Raw genomic sequence first — 17,848 nt, 5'->3', positions numbered from 1 at the left:
TTTGTCTGCTTGAACTTTAGTCAGTACTTCTACCTCTATACATCAAACCTTCCTGAAGCCCAGAAGCCCAGATACATTACATGTCTGTGGTTACTTTTACAAGCTGTACTTGGAATCTTGCAAAACACAATCGTGCCTGCCATTGCTTTTAATGTCCATCTCCTTTGCTCCCTGAATCAGCTAGTCTATCACTTTTTTTCTTGGGAACTTTGACTAACCTGTCTGCCATTATTCATACTTTGTCATTTGTCTTTTAGAAGTAACCACAAAAAAACCCAAGCACTTTCCTAAATCTCTTTCCCATTCTAGTAACTCTTTCCAGTTTAACACACAACTGAGCTCTGCAGACAGCTCTTTACTGACAACCAGTCACAAAAATTATGAAGTTGCTCACTGAATTTGTTGAAAACCATACTTCTCACCTAGTGAACATTCGAAAACAGCACTTTATCATTGTATGCAAAGACGAAAAAAACAGAGGTGCTAAATGGACACATTTAACAAACATTAGCGGATCATGAAACACATGCTTCTACGATGACACGCCTTTATGGCAAGTAGATCCTTTTCCATTCCTAAAGTACATAGCTTAAGCTATGCTACTCACAGATCCCCCCCTCCCCCCCCCGAAGTTTTTTAACATTTTTTAACTCTTCTGAATGTTAAACCTCTAGCTTTTTTGATAACATGTTTACTGTCCCCTCTACTATCACCTTCTTACAGAAGTTTATTTCCACTTGCTTTGCCACTGAACTAAACTTATTCTGTCAACTAATGTCCTCCATTTTTTCCTCATTGAATGACAGGTGTAGGAGAGAAACAGTTCTCTAACTGCCCACTATGACCATAGCTTACTAGGTTCACTTGTCAGGCTTTACATTCCAGGGCTGTGAAATATAATTCCATTTATATTTCCATTACTGGGAGGAAAAAACACAACTGAAAAGAAAAGCAAGCTATATAGCGCATCACAACCAAATTCTGCTGTGGGTGGCAGCAGGCACATTTTGCTTTTAGTTCATGTAGTTCACATATAGTTCTTTCTCCCAAAGACAGAAAGAATGTGGCTGTGAAATGAGTGTTCCATTTCTTCTTGTAGGAAAATGTAGGCTGCTTGTTCAAAAAAAATTTTAGAATCCACAACAAGGGCCTGGGGCCAGCACACACATTTATGACCACACAGTAGGTAGAAGGTTACCTAGCAACAGATGTAGTTCCTGCTTCAAAAATTGCTTCAGTAGCATCACAGTTTAAGCCCAGCCAGCAACTAATCACCACTTGCTCACTCCTCCTTCCCCAGGTAAGATGGGCAGGAGAATCAGAAGAGTATAAACACCCAGGTCGAGAGGAGAACAGTTTAATAACTAAAATTAAGTAAAATATAGTGATAATAGAAAGAATACCAACAATAATGATAATGGTAATAGTAGGAAACAACAAGAGAATAAATAAAAGCACATAAAACCCAAGTGACACACAATACTATTCCTCACCACTCACTGACCAATACCCAGCCTGACCCAAGCAGCGATCTCCCCTTCCGGGTAGCCCCCTCAGTTTCTATGCTGGGCATGACGTGCTGTGGTATGGAATACCCCTTTGGCTAGTTTGGGTCAGGTGTCCTGACTCTGCTCCCTCCTGGCTTCTTGGGTCCCTCCTCACTGGCAGAGCATGAGAGACTGAACAGCCTTCGACCAGGCTAAATGATACTGAACAGCAACTAAACCATTGGCGTGTTATCACTACTGTTCTCAGACTAAAACCAAACCACAGCACTGCAACAGCTACTAAGAAAAAAAATAACTCTATCCCAGTCAAAAAAGGACAAGTAGTGTCTAAAATGGAAAGATAATAAATTAGAAAAAAAAAAAAAACAAAACAGACTAGCAGTTGCACTTGGAAGCATTTTGCCCCAAGGAGTTATTTTCTCTGAAGTTGCTGAAAGCATTTGCCAAAAGCAGATACATGGTATCAACACAGGCGATTGAAAGAAGACTGAATATGCTGTAACACAGTAAGACTCTAATCTATTACTTCAGCAAAAGAAGTTGCTACTTTTGCAACTGTTGTCAGGAAACGAAGTACACCTAAAATGACATGCTATGTAATAAAATTTATAAAATAAAAGACTTTAGATCTCGTATCATCACCATCACAAGCTGATTTATTTAGAATTTCACCTGGACAGGATGTAATTTATCAAGTTTTCAGGGAAATGTGTCACTAGTCAATGCAATCATATCACATATTCAAACCTGTATGTACAGATCACTTAAACTGGTAACATTGAGCACGTTCTTGGAATTCCTGTGATGTGACTATTACACTGAAGTTGTAAATGACAATTCAAAAAATGAAGAAATATCAATTTCCAATATATGGAAAAACTAGAGCTAAGCTACCAGAACTAACAAGGCTGGGGGAATATGTGCTGTGCTTACAAAATAATTAACACTGATTCCCTCTGCAAAGCTTCCCAGTTGTAAACCAAGCTCCTGAGCTCAGCACTTTCCAGTGCTGTGTCTATAGTATTCTGCTAGTATTTGCAGGAAACAAAGATTAAAAGATAGAACATTTGCAACTGAGCCTGTAGCTATGTTTGCTTAAGGTACGTGCCAGTTGGAAACATAGTTATCATGGAAGTTGTGATGCTGTTACACAGGACTTCGAACTACTTCACCTTCGACACCGAAGGAGTCAAAGAAGCTATACTGGACACATGACAAGTTGTCTCTTTTAAGACAGGCAGTCTGACTCAAGATGGCATCAGATTATTATTTTTATATATAAAGATTAATACATATATTTGCATGTGGTATGTGGTCATATATATACATATGACCATTCCATACCGCATGCAATGGGTCTGAGGCCACAACTTTGGGTCACAAGCACAAGACTTCTCAAGTGACTTCAGGGCTCCCCAAGCACTCTCTCAAAGACTCACATCCGGTTCTGCAGGAGCATGCCAACCTCAGAGCCTTGCTATCACTCCTGAAGTTGGCACTGCCCTTTGCCCAGAGCAGAGCTGGGCACACCTGCCCCATCAGAAGGGAGGTGAGTTTGAAAGGACTAGGCACTACCACTTCATGTGCCAACCTTACACATATCCTGCCTGCCCCGAGATACTGAAAAAAGCCAGGCCAACCATTGCAGCACGGTGGAGAGCAGCGGCAGCTTTAGATGAATTCAGACAGGAACAAGTCCCGTCACCAAAAACCCTCCCAGGGGCTGACACAGCCCCAACCCTACTGCCAAATCTAAGGGTGCAGGAACAGGACCACGCACTTACTTTGTCTTTCGTGGCAGAGGGGACAGAGGTCGCCAGCTGCTTGGAGCCCTTGTTGAGCTTCTTGCCTGTTACATCGCGGCCACCGCCACCCTCGATCTTGATAAGCCGATGCTTCGGGGAGATATACTTCACGTCGGGTGGCGTGGCCGGGCGGCGCTCGCTGTGGCTGCGGAAGAGCTGAGGGGAGCCGGCTGCCCCGGCGGTGGGGGGCGCGGCACAGCATGACGAGGAGGAGAAAGCCCTGGGGGCCGCCTCGCCCAGATCCTCCGGCACCGAGTAATCCGGGCGGCACATGGCACGCAGCTTCAGAAGCGAGGAGCCGGGTCCGCTGTAGGGGTCCTCGAAGTCGCGGTCTTTCTGTGCTCGGTAGGCGCGGAGAAGGTCGCTGGTGTCGTCGCGCAGGCGGCGGCGCGGGAAACCGGGCGACGTGTGGTGGTGAAGGTGGAGGTGCGGCGGCCCGTCGGGGCGGGGCACGCTGCCGGCACCGTTCCTCTTCTCTCGGTAGTCGGGCCGCGGAGGCTGAGGGGGACTCTTGGTTTTGTTATTGCTCAGGCTGAAGTACTTATTCAGCCATTTTGCCATCGTCTCCCCGGGCCGCGGCCCCTCAGCACCGTGCGCTGCCTCCGGCGCCCGGCGCGCCAGCCCAACTCAGCGCTGGCGCCCGCATGGAGAAGCAAGGCAGCGGCGCCCCCCGAACGCCCCGCTCTGCACACACGCCACTCCCCCGCCCCGCTTAGGCCCCCACCCCCGTCTTCCCAGCGCGTCGGAATCCGGCCCGCCCCAGGCCCTGCGCTCCCTCACGGCTCTCGCGAGCACAAGCCGATTCCCTCACAGCGCCAAGCGGCCCGGCCTGAGCTCAGCACGCACCGGGGAGGCGGGCCCCGCAGCTGCAGGCAGGCCTCGGCCCGCCCACAGCCGGAGCCGGGCCGGATGGCTGCGGGGCGGGCCGGGAACAGGAAGGGGAAGGGAAAGGGAAACGAACGGGAACGGAGACGGGAGTCTGTGCAGGATTGCTGTCTCCTTTTGTAAGCGCTGGGAGGGACCGGACCTGCAGCAGCAGCAACGCTCGTGTCCGGGGCGCGAGTGTCGGTACGGCTTGTGCCCGCGCTCCGTGCCAGAAGGGACGCGGCGGCGGGTACGCCGGCCGCGGCAGCAGCGAGTGGGACCTGCCCCGTGAAGGGCAAGGGAGCTACTGCCGCCGTCAGGAGACCGCAGGCCAGGGTTTCTTTTCTTTCTCGGCTGGCTTCAACTCCAGAAGCCTCTGTTTCTCCTCCAGCCGGCTGTCCGGAGGCGCGGTACGGTGCAGCCAGGACGATGTGGGGTCAGGCACTGCCTACCCAGGTCGGGCTTCGGCTTTTCTAGTACAGCTACGGCTGTGTCCCCTTTCCCATCAGTGGAGGGGGAGGCGGGGGGCTGTCTTTAGCCTGGGCTCAGATGGCCCCTACGAAAGGGCACCAAGCCCCAGTTTTCCTAGGTTGGAGGAGATGACCCCTGCTCCTTTACTCTGCTCTTGTGAGAGCCCACTTGCAGTCCTGTATGCAGGTCTGGTGTCTTCAAAATAAAAAGGACATCGAACTGTTGGAGCAAGTCCGGGGGAGAGCCACGAGGATGATCAGGGGACTGGAGCACCTCTCGTATGAAGCCAGGCTGAGAAAGTTGGGGCTCTTCAGCCTAGAGAAGAGAAGGCTGTGTGGAGACCTCATAGCAGCCTTCCAGTATCTGAAGGGGGCCTGTAAGGATGCTGGGGAGGGACTCTTCATGAGGGACTGTAGCAATAGGACAAGGGGTAATAGGTTCAAACTTAAACAGGGAAGTTCAGGTTAGATACAAGGAAGAAGTTCTTTACTGTGAGGGTGGTGAGGCACCAGAACAGGTTGCTTGAAGAAATGATGAATGCTCCATTCCTGGCAGTGTTCAAGGCCAGGTTGGAAAGAGCTTTCGGCAGCAAGGTCTAGTGCAAGGCGTGCCTGCCCATGGCAGGGGAGTTGGAACTAGTTGATCTTAAGTTTTTTCCCAATCCTAATCATTCTATGATGCAAAGCACACAGGGCACTGTGTATTTTGTTAGTAGGTGCTTTTCCCCTGTGTGTTCCTAGGTAAGGACGAGTCAAATGCAGAGATGATACCTGTGTGAATCATGCTGCTCAGCTTCCATATTGCTGGGAGGGTTTGGGATCTTCTGGGCCACCATCGTTGTGACCAGTTAGTACTGGTCTAACTTTCTCCATCTACCCAAAGGTAAATATCTAACATAGCAGGTTTTCCCAAGTTCAGGTGATAGCCTTACCTGATTCTTTAGTCTCCATCCCAGTGCTGATTCTGTCTGGCCTCAGAGGAGGCTGGAGGCACTGAATATGCAAGTGAGGATATGAATATCATTAGGCTGATGTCTCCAGGTCCACCTATGGCCTCTGTCACAATAAAGAAGTTCAGCAGACAAAAGAACTACCCAGGCCATAGCTTGGCCTGTGGTGCTTCCGTTGTGCTTGCTGGTCTGGAACAACCAGCTGAGTTCTGGCTGTACTGCACAGGTGGAATTCCGCTTCAAATAAATGATGGAGAAGGCCTCACAATTACATCTTTTGAAGACTTTCTTCATTCAAAATTCAAACTCATCCATACAGGCAATAAAAAATTATTTTCCATTTTGAATCATCTTTTTCATCCCTTTAATTCACAATGTTCCAGCTTATGACAGGGTTTTCCAGATCCCTTTTGCTTTATCAAGCCCATGAATGCAGAGACATGAGTAATCTGGGGACTTGCAACACAGGAGTTATTTTCGTACGGTCAAAGCTCTGCACAAGGACATTCCAGTTTCATTAGAAGCCATGGACATGTTCTTAACAGCAAAAGTCCTAACATGGTTTCTGCACAGAAGGATGGCCTGACACTAGAACTGAGATGTAAACCCATTTTGAAGAAGGGATAGGAAATGTTTGCAGTGTTTGGAGAGTGATGTGAAGATGTCAGGAGCTAGTCACATTTGCACTGCTGCTTTTCATCATCTGGGAGATGGATTTCTTATCTTCCTTTTTTTTATATTTAGAATAGGGGAGGGGAGGGAAGAGAAAAGGAACCCTTTATCTGCTTCTGTTTACTGGTCACCAGTGCCCTGTTGCATTTTGGCAAGATCCTATTTAGTTCGCTGTTGACACTGCTGAAGCCAATCATCAGTATTGCCTGTAGCATATTTTATACACCCACCCCCTGTCATGGGTTCTGAGGCCAGAATGGAGTGAATTTTCTTCATGAAGTAAAGACAGATTGGATTTTCACATGACGTTTTTATCTGGTTTTATGGACCATTTTAACCTTCCACTTGGCTGCACATTCTTTCTAAGAAGCTTCATTCTCTCTTTTGAATTATAGAATCATAGAACGGTTTGGGTTGGAAAGGACCTTAAAATCATACAGTTCCAATCCCCTGCCATAGGCAAGGATGCCTCATGCTAAACCGTGTCACCCAAGGCCCTGTCCAACCTGACCTTGAACACTGCCAGGGATGGAGCATTCACCACTTCTTTGGGCAACCTGTTCCAGTGCCTCACCACCCTTACAGTAAAGAACTTTTTCCATATATCTAATCTAAATGTAAGGGAATTCCTTGAGTTTGGTCATTAATATGCAACTTGTTCATGATAAGGGTGTCTGTATGTTTTAGTGACCTCCTGAGAACAGAGCTCTTCCACTATGAACACAGGGTTCAATTATAATTCTTTCCTGGTAGGAAAGCATTCCTACAGCATTGCTATAAGTTTGTGTGGGAAGAAAAGCATGCTCCCTTTACTGGCTTGGGCAACCATTTCCGTTGCCCAAAAGAAAAAGCATTTCTGTTTTTAGACCCTCAGTTTTGTTCTCACACCTCTGACTGGCACATTCATCCTGTCAAACTTCAGGGTTTTATTTCAGATCAGTTTCTCAGCCTGAGCCTGAGAAGTGTCCTCTTTCTTGTCTGGCTAGTACTGGGGTCTTTCAGGGGGTTGCAAGACTCCCAACAGTTTTTTCTAGGAATGGCATGTTCTAGGATCTTTATACAGGGGTGAGTTTTTTCCTTGAAGCAAGCTGAGTTTCAATTTCTTTGGAAATCAAAGGATCTCATTACCCAGAAGTCTAGCAGCTCCCTAATTCCTGTTCTGCCAGTCTTTCCACCAACAACTTGGCTCCAGTGTGGGAGGGGGAAGAAGGGTCCAGGAATACCTCAAACTCAGTACTGTGCCTTGTGGCTTAATGCGGAACTACATTTTGTCATCTGAATTGGCAGCTTGGAGTGACAGAATGATAATAGTTCAGGGAAGCTTCTCTAATATTTCAGACGTTCCCTTAATTTACCTACCATTAGATCTCAGCAATGGTGAGGATAGGAAAGATGGGATACTGGATAACCCCAGGAAAAGCCAAACCTGGATAATATCTATGAATGAAAATAGAAGAATCTGCAAGACAGGCATAGCAGAGAAATGAACTTAATATTTCTATTACGTGTGAAGTATGCCAATCTCAGAGGTTGTTTCAGCTTGAGTCTTCAAGAACCACAGCGCTCTCGGATGTGCACAGGGTGCTTTCCAACCTCAGTCTGTTAATGCAGGGTATATCTGCACCTGCAGAACTCTTAGTCTGTCTCCAAATGATTTTCACACAGCTTTTTAGAGGAAACACGCTTTATCTTTTCTGAGTTTTGAATGGAGTTATGAGTTATGGTTGGTTTGTTTCTGAAATGTTTCTTTACTAACTATAGTTTTGGAGGGGTAGTGGTGAAAGAGAACTTTCTTAAAACTTCTCTGTGAAATTACAGAATAAAGTGTTATGATCCAAGTTGAACATCTGCTTCTGCTTGGCTCTGCATCTCTTGTAGTAGAAGTACCAGGAAAGGCTTTGCAATTTGTTCCAGCTTAGAGAGTGAGTAATAAAGAGATGCTTACCTCTGCTGAGACCAGATGAAGAGCTGGCATTTGATACATGTCTGTTATTGCACACAAGTAATTAATTTGTGTTGACAAAGTAGCCACAGTCCTAATCATACTAATTTAAATAAATAATGAAGTTAAGTAGCAACTACACTGAAATTCAAGACATTTATTTCCACTCATTCTTCTGGTTTTCATGTGTAATAAGTGTTGCAGTACATGCAGTGCATTTCAAATTAAAATAAAAAGGAAAAAGTAGCAGGTAACATAGAGAGGAAAGAACTTTCTGGATTAATAAACACCCAAATGGTGCTGCCATATCTAACTTCAGAGTTATCCTACAAGAAAACAAGTCCAACATTTTCAGTATTGATCAGTTCTTCATATTGAAATATTTACAACAAAACTGGAAAGGAGGAAAATCCTTTTGTTAGTATGGCTTGGGCTAAGCAAAAGATCACAAGCATTCAGCATGTTAAGAATGTCATCACAAAATATAGGAATGTTCTCTTGTTTGATACACTTCCTTTTTGCTGACTTCTGTTGAGTAGTTCAGGAAGAGTGTAGCATTCATAGTGCACTTGTATTCCTCCTATTTGTGCATATTGCATCATATTCAGGTAATGACTACAGATAAGTTTGCCACCCACAGGCTATCATAAAATGGCATTAGTTATGTTAACCACATTACCAGCTGTCAGGAACAGGGGTACCAGTCACACTACTTTATAGTATTCATTATGTATTGCTTTGTAGTTGACTGTGTCAGTGCTTCTCAATCTACCTAGTTTTCCTAGGCCCTCTTGAAGACCTCGAACTTTTGCCTACATGTAAGGTAATCTACACAAATGTAAATCACCATCATACTTTGCCAGCTCAGTGTTCAGACTGTCTTCCAAGTAACAAGTTAATGACCCTTAGCAATCCTAGCATGGATCCCACAGGCTTGCTGCTGTTAGCTTCTCACAGAGGTGAGAATTGGCTGTTTATGACAGCCAGTTATGTTTGGTCTTGCAGTGTCTGTGCCCAGGTCAAGAGAAAGCCACAGGACACTTAACAACTCCTGAGTGGCTATGTGAAATTATTGCAATGTATATTATTGTGAACATGCCTGCATCTTAGGGGTATACAATGATGCTCATGATGGTGGACTTATTTGTCAAGGTGGCTATTTTTATTCCACTGAATAAGCTGCCTGCAGCTTCTCAGACCTCATATTTGTTGCTGCAGCATATGTCTCACTGCCATTGCCTGCAGGACAGCATTGTGACGAACTGTGGGATCCAGTTTTCTGCCACCCTCTGGAGGTGCAACTCTCTGTTTCCACTCCATATCACCCACACCCCCCCCGAGTCATAGGAAGCAGGTGAACCAAACCCTGAAGCAGTATTTCCATTGTATTAGTTAACATGAGGGTGACTGAGTCTTAGTTCCTGTTGGCAGAATTTCCCTGAAGCTGTAGTGACCACTCTCCCATGCAGCAGACCTTTTTGTATGTACAGTGCCCATCCAGATACTCCAGCATTTGTTCAGGGACTTTCTTCTGTGGACTCCCTTGAGTACTTGCTGTGTGTGCATTTGTTTCTTCAAGAGCAGATAGGAAAAGCAAAGATTGATTAGCAAGGGAATGCTGACAGATGTTGGTGAGTGGCACCAAACTTTGCAGTTGCGTGAACATGTTTGTCCAATGAACATGTTTGTTCATTCCCCACCAGCCCCTCTCTGTTGGTGAGAACAAGGTACAGCATAGCCTGTCTCCTCATTGGTTCCTATATTGTTTGGAGAAGGAAGTTATCATCAGTGCATTCCAGGAATCTCCTGGATTTCTTGTGCCCTGCTGTGTTGTACCTCCAACAGATATCAGTGTGGCTGCAGCCCACATGAGGACCAGGGTTTGTGAATGTGAGGCCCCACCTACCTGTCTATAGAGGGTCTTATCTGCTTGGTCTTCTTGGTCAGATGGCCTGTAGCAGATCCCACTGTAATGTCTCCTGTCCCTGCCCTCCCTTTAATCCTGACCCACAAGCTCTCAGTTGGCTCCTCATCCATCCTCAGGCAGAGCTGTATGCACTCCAGTGACATAGAGGGTGACATCCCCTCTTTGTCTCCCCAGCCTGTCTTTCCTGAAGAGCCTGTATCTTTCTATTCCAACACTCCAGTCATAGGCTGCATCCCACCATGTCTCCATGATGCCAATGAGTTCACAGCCCTTCAGGTGTGGCACATCTCTACTCCTCTTGTTTGCTCCCCAAGCTACATGCATTGGCATAGGGGCATTTCAGTTGCACCCAGATTAAACCCAATTTACTGGCTGAAGTGGCTGAAAGTCCTTTGTGCTACTTTTCCTTTTGATCACAGGCAGTTGTTGAATATGCAGTCAGCTACCCCTGGAATTGTTACATGGTGATTCCTAATGATGTATCACCTCAAGCATAATGCTTCTAAAAACATAGTCTACGTTTCAGCCAGATAATCCTGCAAACATTACTTTGTGTGCATCTGGTGGTATGTGTTAAGCATTGTGTAAGATTCCCCCCTAGACATAAAAAGTATTTTGAAGGTTTCAGCTACAGCACTTCTATCAGCCTTTTTTTTAGAATATACTCTATTCTTTTCCTTCAAGACAGTGTCATTCTTCAATGCCCAGCCAAGGTAGCACTGGTGAGAGCTAAATATCTTGTAACTGTGAGTACAAGCAGGCTCACAACCAAAGTCATGTGAATTCCTCAGAAACAGAAGCATAAGACTTCTAGATATTATTCATAATCTTATATTTTATTTTCAGTAGATATGCACTTCCTAAGAATGTTGAAGTGACTATAACACTCTTGGTGTCATGCTATTTGGTCACTGCTGTTACTGATGTTCACTGAAGAAGACTTAGAGGTTAATGTGGAAATTTCAAAGCCGTATACTTCTGTTTCCATTCCCCATTCTCAAGACCTTGGTCAACAGTTTCTGAACTATCCCTTATGTTCTCTGCCTATTCTGTTTACACTAATGAGGTTAGTGTGACTATAGAGAGTAGGATAGAAAGAATGGCAGTTTCAGTATGATGGGGTCTGGTAAGTACCAGACATGTTTGGGGTACTGTGGGAAGCTAGCTACAATGTTGCAAACAGCAGGCTAGTAATTGCATATTCATGGTTGCAGTTGGCTATTCTAGAAAATTAATTTCTTTTCCTTTTTTCTTTTCTTTCTGGAAACTGAGTTGAAAATGTACTGTTGCAGTGAGGTAGCCCACTTCACCAGACCATGACAATTAAAATCACTTTGGAATGCAGAGCTCTATTTCTCCTCTAACTAGCTGACAACTGTCATATGTATTGGAAAGATTTTAGTGGATCATAATGGTGATGATTGTACACTTGGATAGAAATCACCAGCGTGAGAACTGAACATATTATTGAAATTAATGTGCAGGTATGTGTGTTTGCATAGTTTAATTTCTAGGAAAGATAACAATATTTGATTTCTCTAAATCAGTCTATGGGGAAACTAGTCTTCAGTCTAGAAACTATGCAATTAAATCCTTTGCTTTTGTAACTCATTGTAAAAGTGCTCAAGTCCAATAGAGCTGTGTCAGTGTACCCATTCATATCAGCTGTATGTCTGATTAATACGATATATAGTCCCACATGACATCCTTGTCTCTAAATTGGAGAGACATCAATTTGATAGAGGGTAAATAACTGGCTGGATGGCAGCACGCAAAGAGTTGTAGTCAACAGCTCAATGTCCAGCTGGAGACCTGTAATGACTGGTGTTCCTCAGGGATTGGTGTTGGGACTGGTCTTGTTCAACATCTTCGTTGGTGACATGGACAGTGGGATTGAGTGCACCCTCAGCAAGTTTGCCGATGACACCAAGCTGTGTGGTTCGGTTGATATGCTGGAGGGAAGGAATGCCATCCAGAGGGACCTCGACATGCTTGTGAGGTGGGCTGATGCCAGCCTCATGAAGTTTAATCATGACAAGTGTAAGGTCCTACACCTGGGTCAGAGCAATCCCACACAGCTACAGGTTGGGCAGAGAAGAGATTCAGAGCAGCCCTGCGGAGAAGGACTTGGGGGTGTTGGTTGATGAGAAAATGAACATGAGCCAGCTTCAGTGTGCGCTCGCAGCCCAGAAAGCCAATTGTATCCTGGGCTGCATCAAAAGGAGCATGACCAGCAGGTCGAAGGAGGTGATCCTGCCCCTCTACTTTGCTCTCATGAGACCTCACCTGGAGTATTGTGTGCAGTTCTGGTGTCCTCAACATAAAAAGGACATGGAGCTGCTGGAACAAGTCCAGAGGAGGCCCACGAGGATGATCAGGGGACTGGAGCACCTCCCTTATGAAGACAGGCTGAGAAAGTTGGGGCTGTTCAGCCTGGAGAAGAGAAGGCTGCATGGAGACCTCATAGCAGCCTTCCAGTATCTGAAGGGGGCCTATAGGGATGCTGGGGAGGGACTCTTCATGCGGGACTATAGTGATAGGACAAGGAGTAATGGGTTCAAACTTAAACAGGGAAAGTTTAGATTGGATATAAGGAAGAAGTTCTTTAATGTGAGGATGGTGAGGCACTGGAATAGATTGCCCAGGGAGGTTGTGAATGCTCCACCCCTGGCGGTATTCAAGACCAGGTTGGACAGAGGCTTGTGTGACATGGCTTAGTGCGAGGTGTCCCTGCAGAGGACAGGGCAGGAGGGCTGGAACTAGATGATCTTAAAGTCCTTTCCAACCCTAACTATTCTAAGATTCTATGATTCTGTGAAAATTGGGCGTTATCTAAAAAGTTCTTGAAAACTGGTACATTTAAAATATTCCATAAAGGTTTAAAAATAGGCAGAACTGGTTAACTCTGAGCTCTTGGGACTGAACTTTAATGTTTTTTAATTCTCAAATAAGCTATATGTTATTTCTGTATCTTTGAGTCCTGTGACAATATCTTGTTTCACTATATTACTCAAACTTGAAGAAACTACTAACGTGAAAGGTGGCAGGACAAAAAAAAGGAGCATCGGCCTTTTAATAGGAGCATAAGGTATTCAGATTAAATTTCATTATTCTGTACTATGTCTTATATTCACAAACATTTCTTGTGCATTAATGCTGTTTTTGTAACTGGCAATTATCCTGTGCCTTTGGAGCCAGAGGTGCAGTAATGTATTTCTAATCCATACCAACTTTTGCTGTCTGACAGTGGTATCTATCTGGTAAGCCATACCACTTTTTAGCTGTTTGGATTGTCTGACTCTTCTCGCCTATACCATCCAAGAAGTTATCCTAACCAAGTGGCATGCTAATTTTTTTCATCAACATTTTTGTTCATCACCTAGACCTATCTTTTCCAATTGCCACCAGTTGCAAAGTTCACAAACCTGTGTGTATGAACATTTGTTTTAGCTATGCTTATTTACTGTACTATTCTCTGACTGCATTGACTTTCTCTGTAGAAATCTTGTAATATACTGCTAGTCTAATAACAAGAATCACATGAAATAAGTGTTTCTTAAATGTGGTTGTGGAACAATTGCCTGTACAGAGACTTTCCAATGGACAGGATGTACACTATAATTTTAATGCCAGTAACAATTATATAACTAATTTCTCATAATACAAACATAACTAGTATCAAGCAGTAGCACACAAGCCCTATGAAGGCCAATCTATTGGTTAGAATGGATACCTAAAAGCATTAGTTATTGCTTAAAATAGATAATATAAGAGAGATTTTGTTAATATCTGAAATTATTTTAATGTTTTAATTAAAAATAAAGCAGAATAATTATAGTGTTTGATTAAGAACAATTATATGTCTCTTCAACATAGTGTTATCAGGTTATTTGTTACCTGCCTTTCTCAAAGATTTATTTTTAAAGGAACACTGACAACACGGAAAGACTTTCAGTGAAATAAATGAAACAGCAGAAAATTTACCACAGGCAAGTGGAAAGACTCTAGATGCTGCATATATACTTAAATCAGAGCTCAAAGACATTGGCAAGACTTTATACTTTCTTGTTTCACAGTATCACAGTATCACAGTATGCTAGAGATTGGAAGGGACCTCGAAAGATCATCTAGTCCAATCCCCCTGCCGGAGCAGGAACACCTAGATAATGTTACACAGGAATGTTTCCTTGAGATGTTGCAAGTTAGACCATAGTTTAAAAGATTGTCACTGATGTACATCTTGATTACCATATGCTGTGATCTCTACCCTGCTGCATATGCTATCTGACTGGATGTAATGGATGGGAGCCTAGCTGAGAGTTGCTTCCCTCTCATGACCAAGAGACGACAAAGTATGCTTTTTGTCAAAGTGTATTTGGTAAAGGATATATATTTCTGTTCATCATGACTATTTATTGTGCAGCTATTCTATGACCTTCATACCTGGCCGCACCAGGGCTCCTGGCCAACGCTCTAGGCATGGCCAGCAGTGAGATGGTGAGAAGCTGCACGGCCCCACAAGTAAACAGTTAGAGATCTGGCATAAAGCTGTCTGTTTACCTAAGGATATAAAAGCAGGACCCTCTTGTGCCTGAATCTGAAGACTCACCTACGGGTGGACGCACCACGTAGGAGTTTTCCCAATTACCTAGGACTGCTGGCATCGGCTGCAATGGAGCTTCCCAGCTGAAGTGTGGGACTGGTTGGTGATTCGGTGGTAATTAGTGATGTATTTCTTTTTAATCTCTATTTCTTATGCAGTAATGATTTGATGCATTGCGAATTTTCCTCTGTACTTTACATATATTTAGTATATAGAGAGAGATATACACCCGATTGACGTTAGTGTGCTTGTTTGCTTTAGTGTGCTTATTCACATTAGTGTGCTTGCTTAATAAACTGTGCATTTTTTTATATTCTACAGCTAGCATATAGTAATTTTGTGGCATACCTTGCCTGTTAGCATAACACTGGAGGCTACATTTTCATTGCAAGTAAAAGCTCTACAGCCTTCTACATAATTTAAGAATGAGAGAGAACATCACTAAAATATATTATTTTGCTAAACAGTATTATTCTGTTTGCTTACAATTTTCTTTTATAATCCTATTCAGATGATTGCAAAGGTTTTGCACTCATGAAAGCCTTGTGCAAGTGAAATCAAATTTGGTATTGTCAACACCGAATATTTCAGAGAGGTATGTGCAATAACATGCATGTATTCTGTTGCAGTACCCTGACCATTCTACATCCTATGCAGTTTCAGTTAGTGTTAGATAAGAGAACTGACTGCTTCCTGTGCTGAGCTAAGAATAGAAACACTGGAAAGAGAGTGCTAAATCCATATATGTAGAAAGCTGAAGAACTGAACCCTAATGGGGAGATTGCCGTAGACATCTCACCACTGAGAAGAGAATAATCTTCCTTCTCTTCTTTGTCTCACTCTGAGCTGATGTTGCTTAGCTGCATGCTTGTGAGCCCACCTTTTACTGATGTTATCCTTTGCAGATTCTGATAAAACCCATAATTAAAATTATTCACTGTTTTGCTGAGTTAGTTTTCTACCAGATTAGGCAGTAGAAGAGTTGAATCAGCCTGCAGAGGAATATAACTAGCATCAGAGTTGGTACAAAGTTAGTAGTGAAAGTATGAAGGAAATATAGGCCAAGAGGAAGATCTGAACAGAAAAAGGACGTTGCCATTTTGTTAAGTGGCAAGCTGTTAAATCTGCACAAATTATCATACTTAACAGTATTCTAATTTTACCTGAGGAAAAAGCAACTTTTGAATCATTCTCCATAGAATACTGACCACAAAAGCTGACAAGTTTCTTCTCTGCTACCTGGATCCTAATAGTACATGATAATTTCTAATTAGTACATGCCTTAAAACAAAACAAAACACAAAACCAAAACCAAACCACAAAAAAATAGATGCGAGTCTAGAAGGGAGATACAAACATACTAGAAATGTTGCAAGGAAAAGAGAAAAATACATTGATTTAATTTCAGGATGTGGAAGTTTTAAAATAGTTTATTTATTTTTATGAATTAAACAAAAATAGCAAGGCAGGAAGAGCATTTACAGGCAAAGGGTCTATTCTATGGTAAAACATTCTAATCTTCTAACCCTGTCAAGCCTCTCCTTCTTAAAATATGTCTTGAACTTGTGGGGTTTTGTTTGTTGTTTTTTTTTTGTTGTATTTTTTCTTTTTTTTGTCTGTAATGTAGCACTGTCATCCGTCTAGGAGCTCATGTGCCACTGCTGTTTATTTCTACATGGCTACTGAGAATGGGACTGCAATTGGTAGCCTGCCAAATCCTTGTTCTAGGCCACAAAGAATAAAGAATTTGCTGGATTCTAAGAAAATACATAGTAGAACAATTAAAATACATAGTTTTGTCAGCAGTGGAGCTAAATGAGATGTGGTTGTCTTTGCATATCTTAACTCACTGCAAATTCTTGATAGAAACTTTTCTTGTATTGGCATCCTTGAATGCTCCCTCTTGTACGTGCCTCTACATGCACAATTATAAGTGTGCGTGTCCAAGGATTCTTTGTTGTATAGTTCACGGTGGAATTTTTTCTCTTATTGAGGCACTTATGGTACCTATTCTCTCAGATCTATTTTCATCTAATTGGTAGAAAATTTACTGCGTTTAAGATGTTTTCCCTAAGATAAATGCAGTGGTCTTGAAGCTTCTGGAAGAGACACAGGAAGAGGCAAGGTAATGTGTAATTTAACTACGCTCTGATCAAAAAGGCATGTAGATCTAGGAAGTATTGCTGAAAGGTAGGTTTTGTGACAACATAATATACATAGCAATGACTCTTCTGTGGTAGCAGCTGTTTCTCCTAGGTGAGGGTATCTGAACAGGTAAGATACACAGATATGCTGATAACGCTATTTATTTTGTAAACACCATACTGTGTATTCCTTGGGGTAATACTCTGAACGGACAGTGGTTACTAACAGCTGTAGTTCTTGCTTGCAGGGGATAAGGGTGTCACGTTTATGTAGAGTAATGTGTACAGCAATGAAAGAGTTTTAGCTTTACATAACCCCCCCTTGCATTAAGGAGGAAATTAACACAGTAACCAGTAGTATTTGCTACCTCAGTCAAGGAATAAAGCCAACTTCCCCATTCTTTATCTCTGCTCAAGCTTTAGGTGTAAGTATTTGTTAGGGGAATTTTTTCGTCTCCTTTTAAGGCTGTCAGCCAAATGTTTCACCAGTCCCACATCTGATTCTGAGCTAACTGACATGTTTTAGCAAGTCTGATGAAGTAACACACTTGTCTTCAAACTCTGGAGTCTGGGAAACTTCTCAGCTACAAAGCCCTACATCCTATTTTAATGTAGCTTCTTCTTACGTGCAGATCTGACAGAAAAAAATTGGAGACTTCCCACTGTGTCAAAGGCACCCAAGCGTCTACCTGACAGTTGTTACATTTGTGTGGCCAAAACTCTGTTCCCCTCACCAGAAAAATAAACCAGAACAAAGAAGTTCTGAGTCATGTTTACTGCTGTTTAAAAGCTGAAATATCTCAGGCATTTATTAGGGAAAGCAGTTCTTCAAAGATGAGAAAGAGGCACGGCTTCTAGCAAACATTTTCCCCTATGGAAAAGCCTCAGTTTAGATACTCCTGAATGGAGGCTGCCAAAAAAAGATGGAATATAAATCATAGCAGATGGTTTAAGGATATATTT

The 17,848-nt window shown here is 43.3% G+C and overlaps 1 protein-coding gene across 2 annotated transcripts in view; it reads right to left on the bottom strand.

Moving 5' to 3' along the window:
- Positions 1 to 4,023, bottom strand: part of SHB (SH2 domain containing adaptor protein B) — a 64,620-nt gene extending 60,597 nt beyond the window's left edge. For both annotated transcript variants that reach the window (XM_057414277.1, XM_057414278.1), the window contains exon 1: positions 3,293 to 4,023. In XM_057414277.1, coding sequence (XP_057270260.1) covers positions 3,293 to 3,874 — 582 coding nt within the window. In that variant the 5' untranslated portion in view covers positions 3,875 to 4,023. The remainder of the gene's footprint in view (positions 1 to 3,292) is intronic.
- Between the last annotated feature and the right edge of the window lie 13,825 nt (positions 4,024 to 17,848).

This window comes from Pezoporus wallicus, unplaced genomic scaffold (genome assembly GCF_028554395.1).
Source record: "Pezoporus wallicus isolate ANWC-B61680 ecotype Strahan unplaced genomic scaffold, APGP_CSIRO_Pwel_v1 contig_4830, whole genome shotgun sequence".
Lineage (NCBI taxonomy): Eukaryota > Metazoa > Chordata > Aves > Psittaciformes > Psittacidae > Pezoporus > Pezoporus wallicus.
The sequence above is the reverse complement of the archived record's forward strand: the minus strand, read 5'-3'. Positions and strand labels throughout refer to the sequence as shown.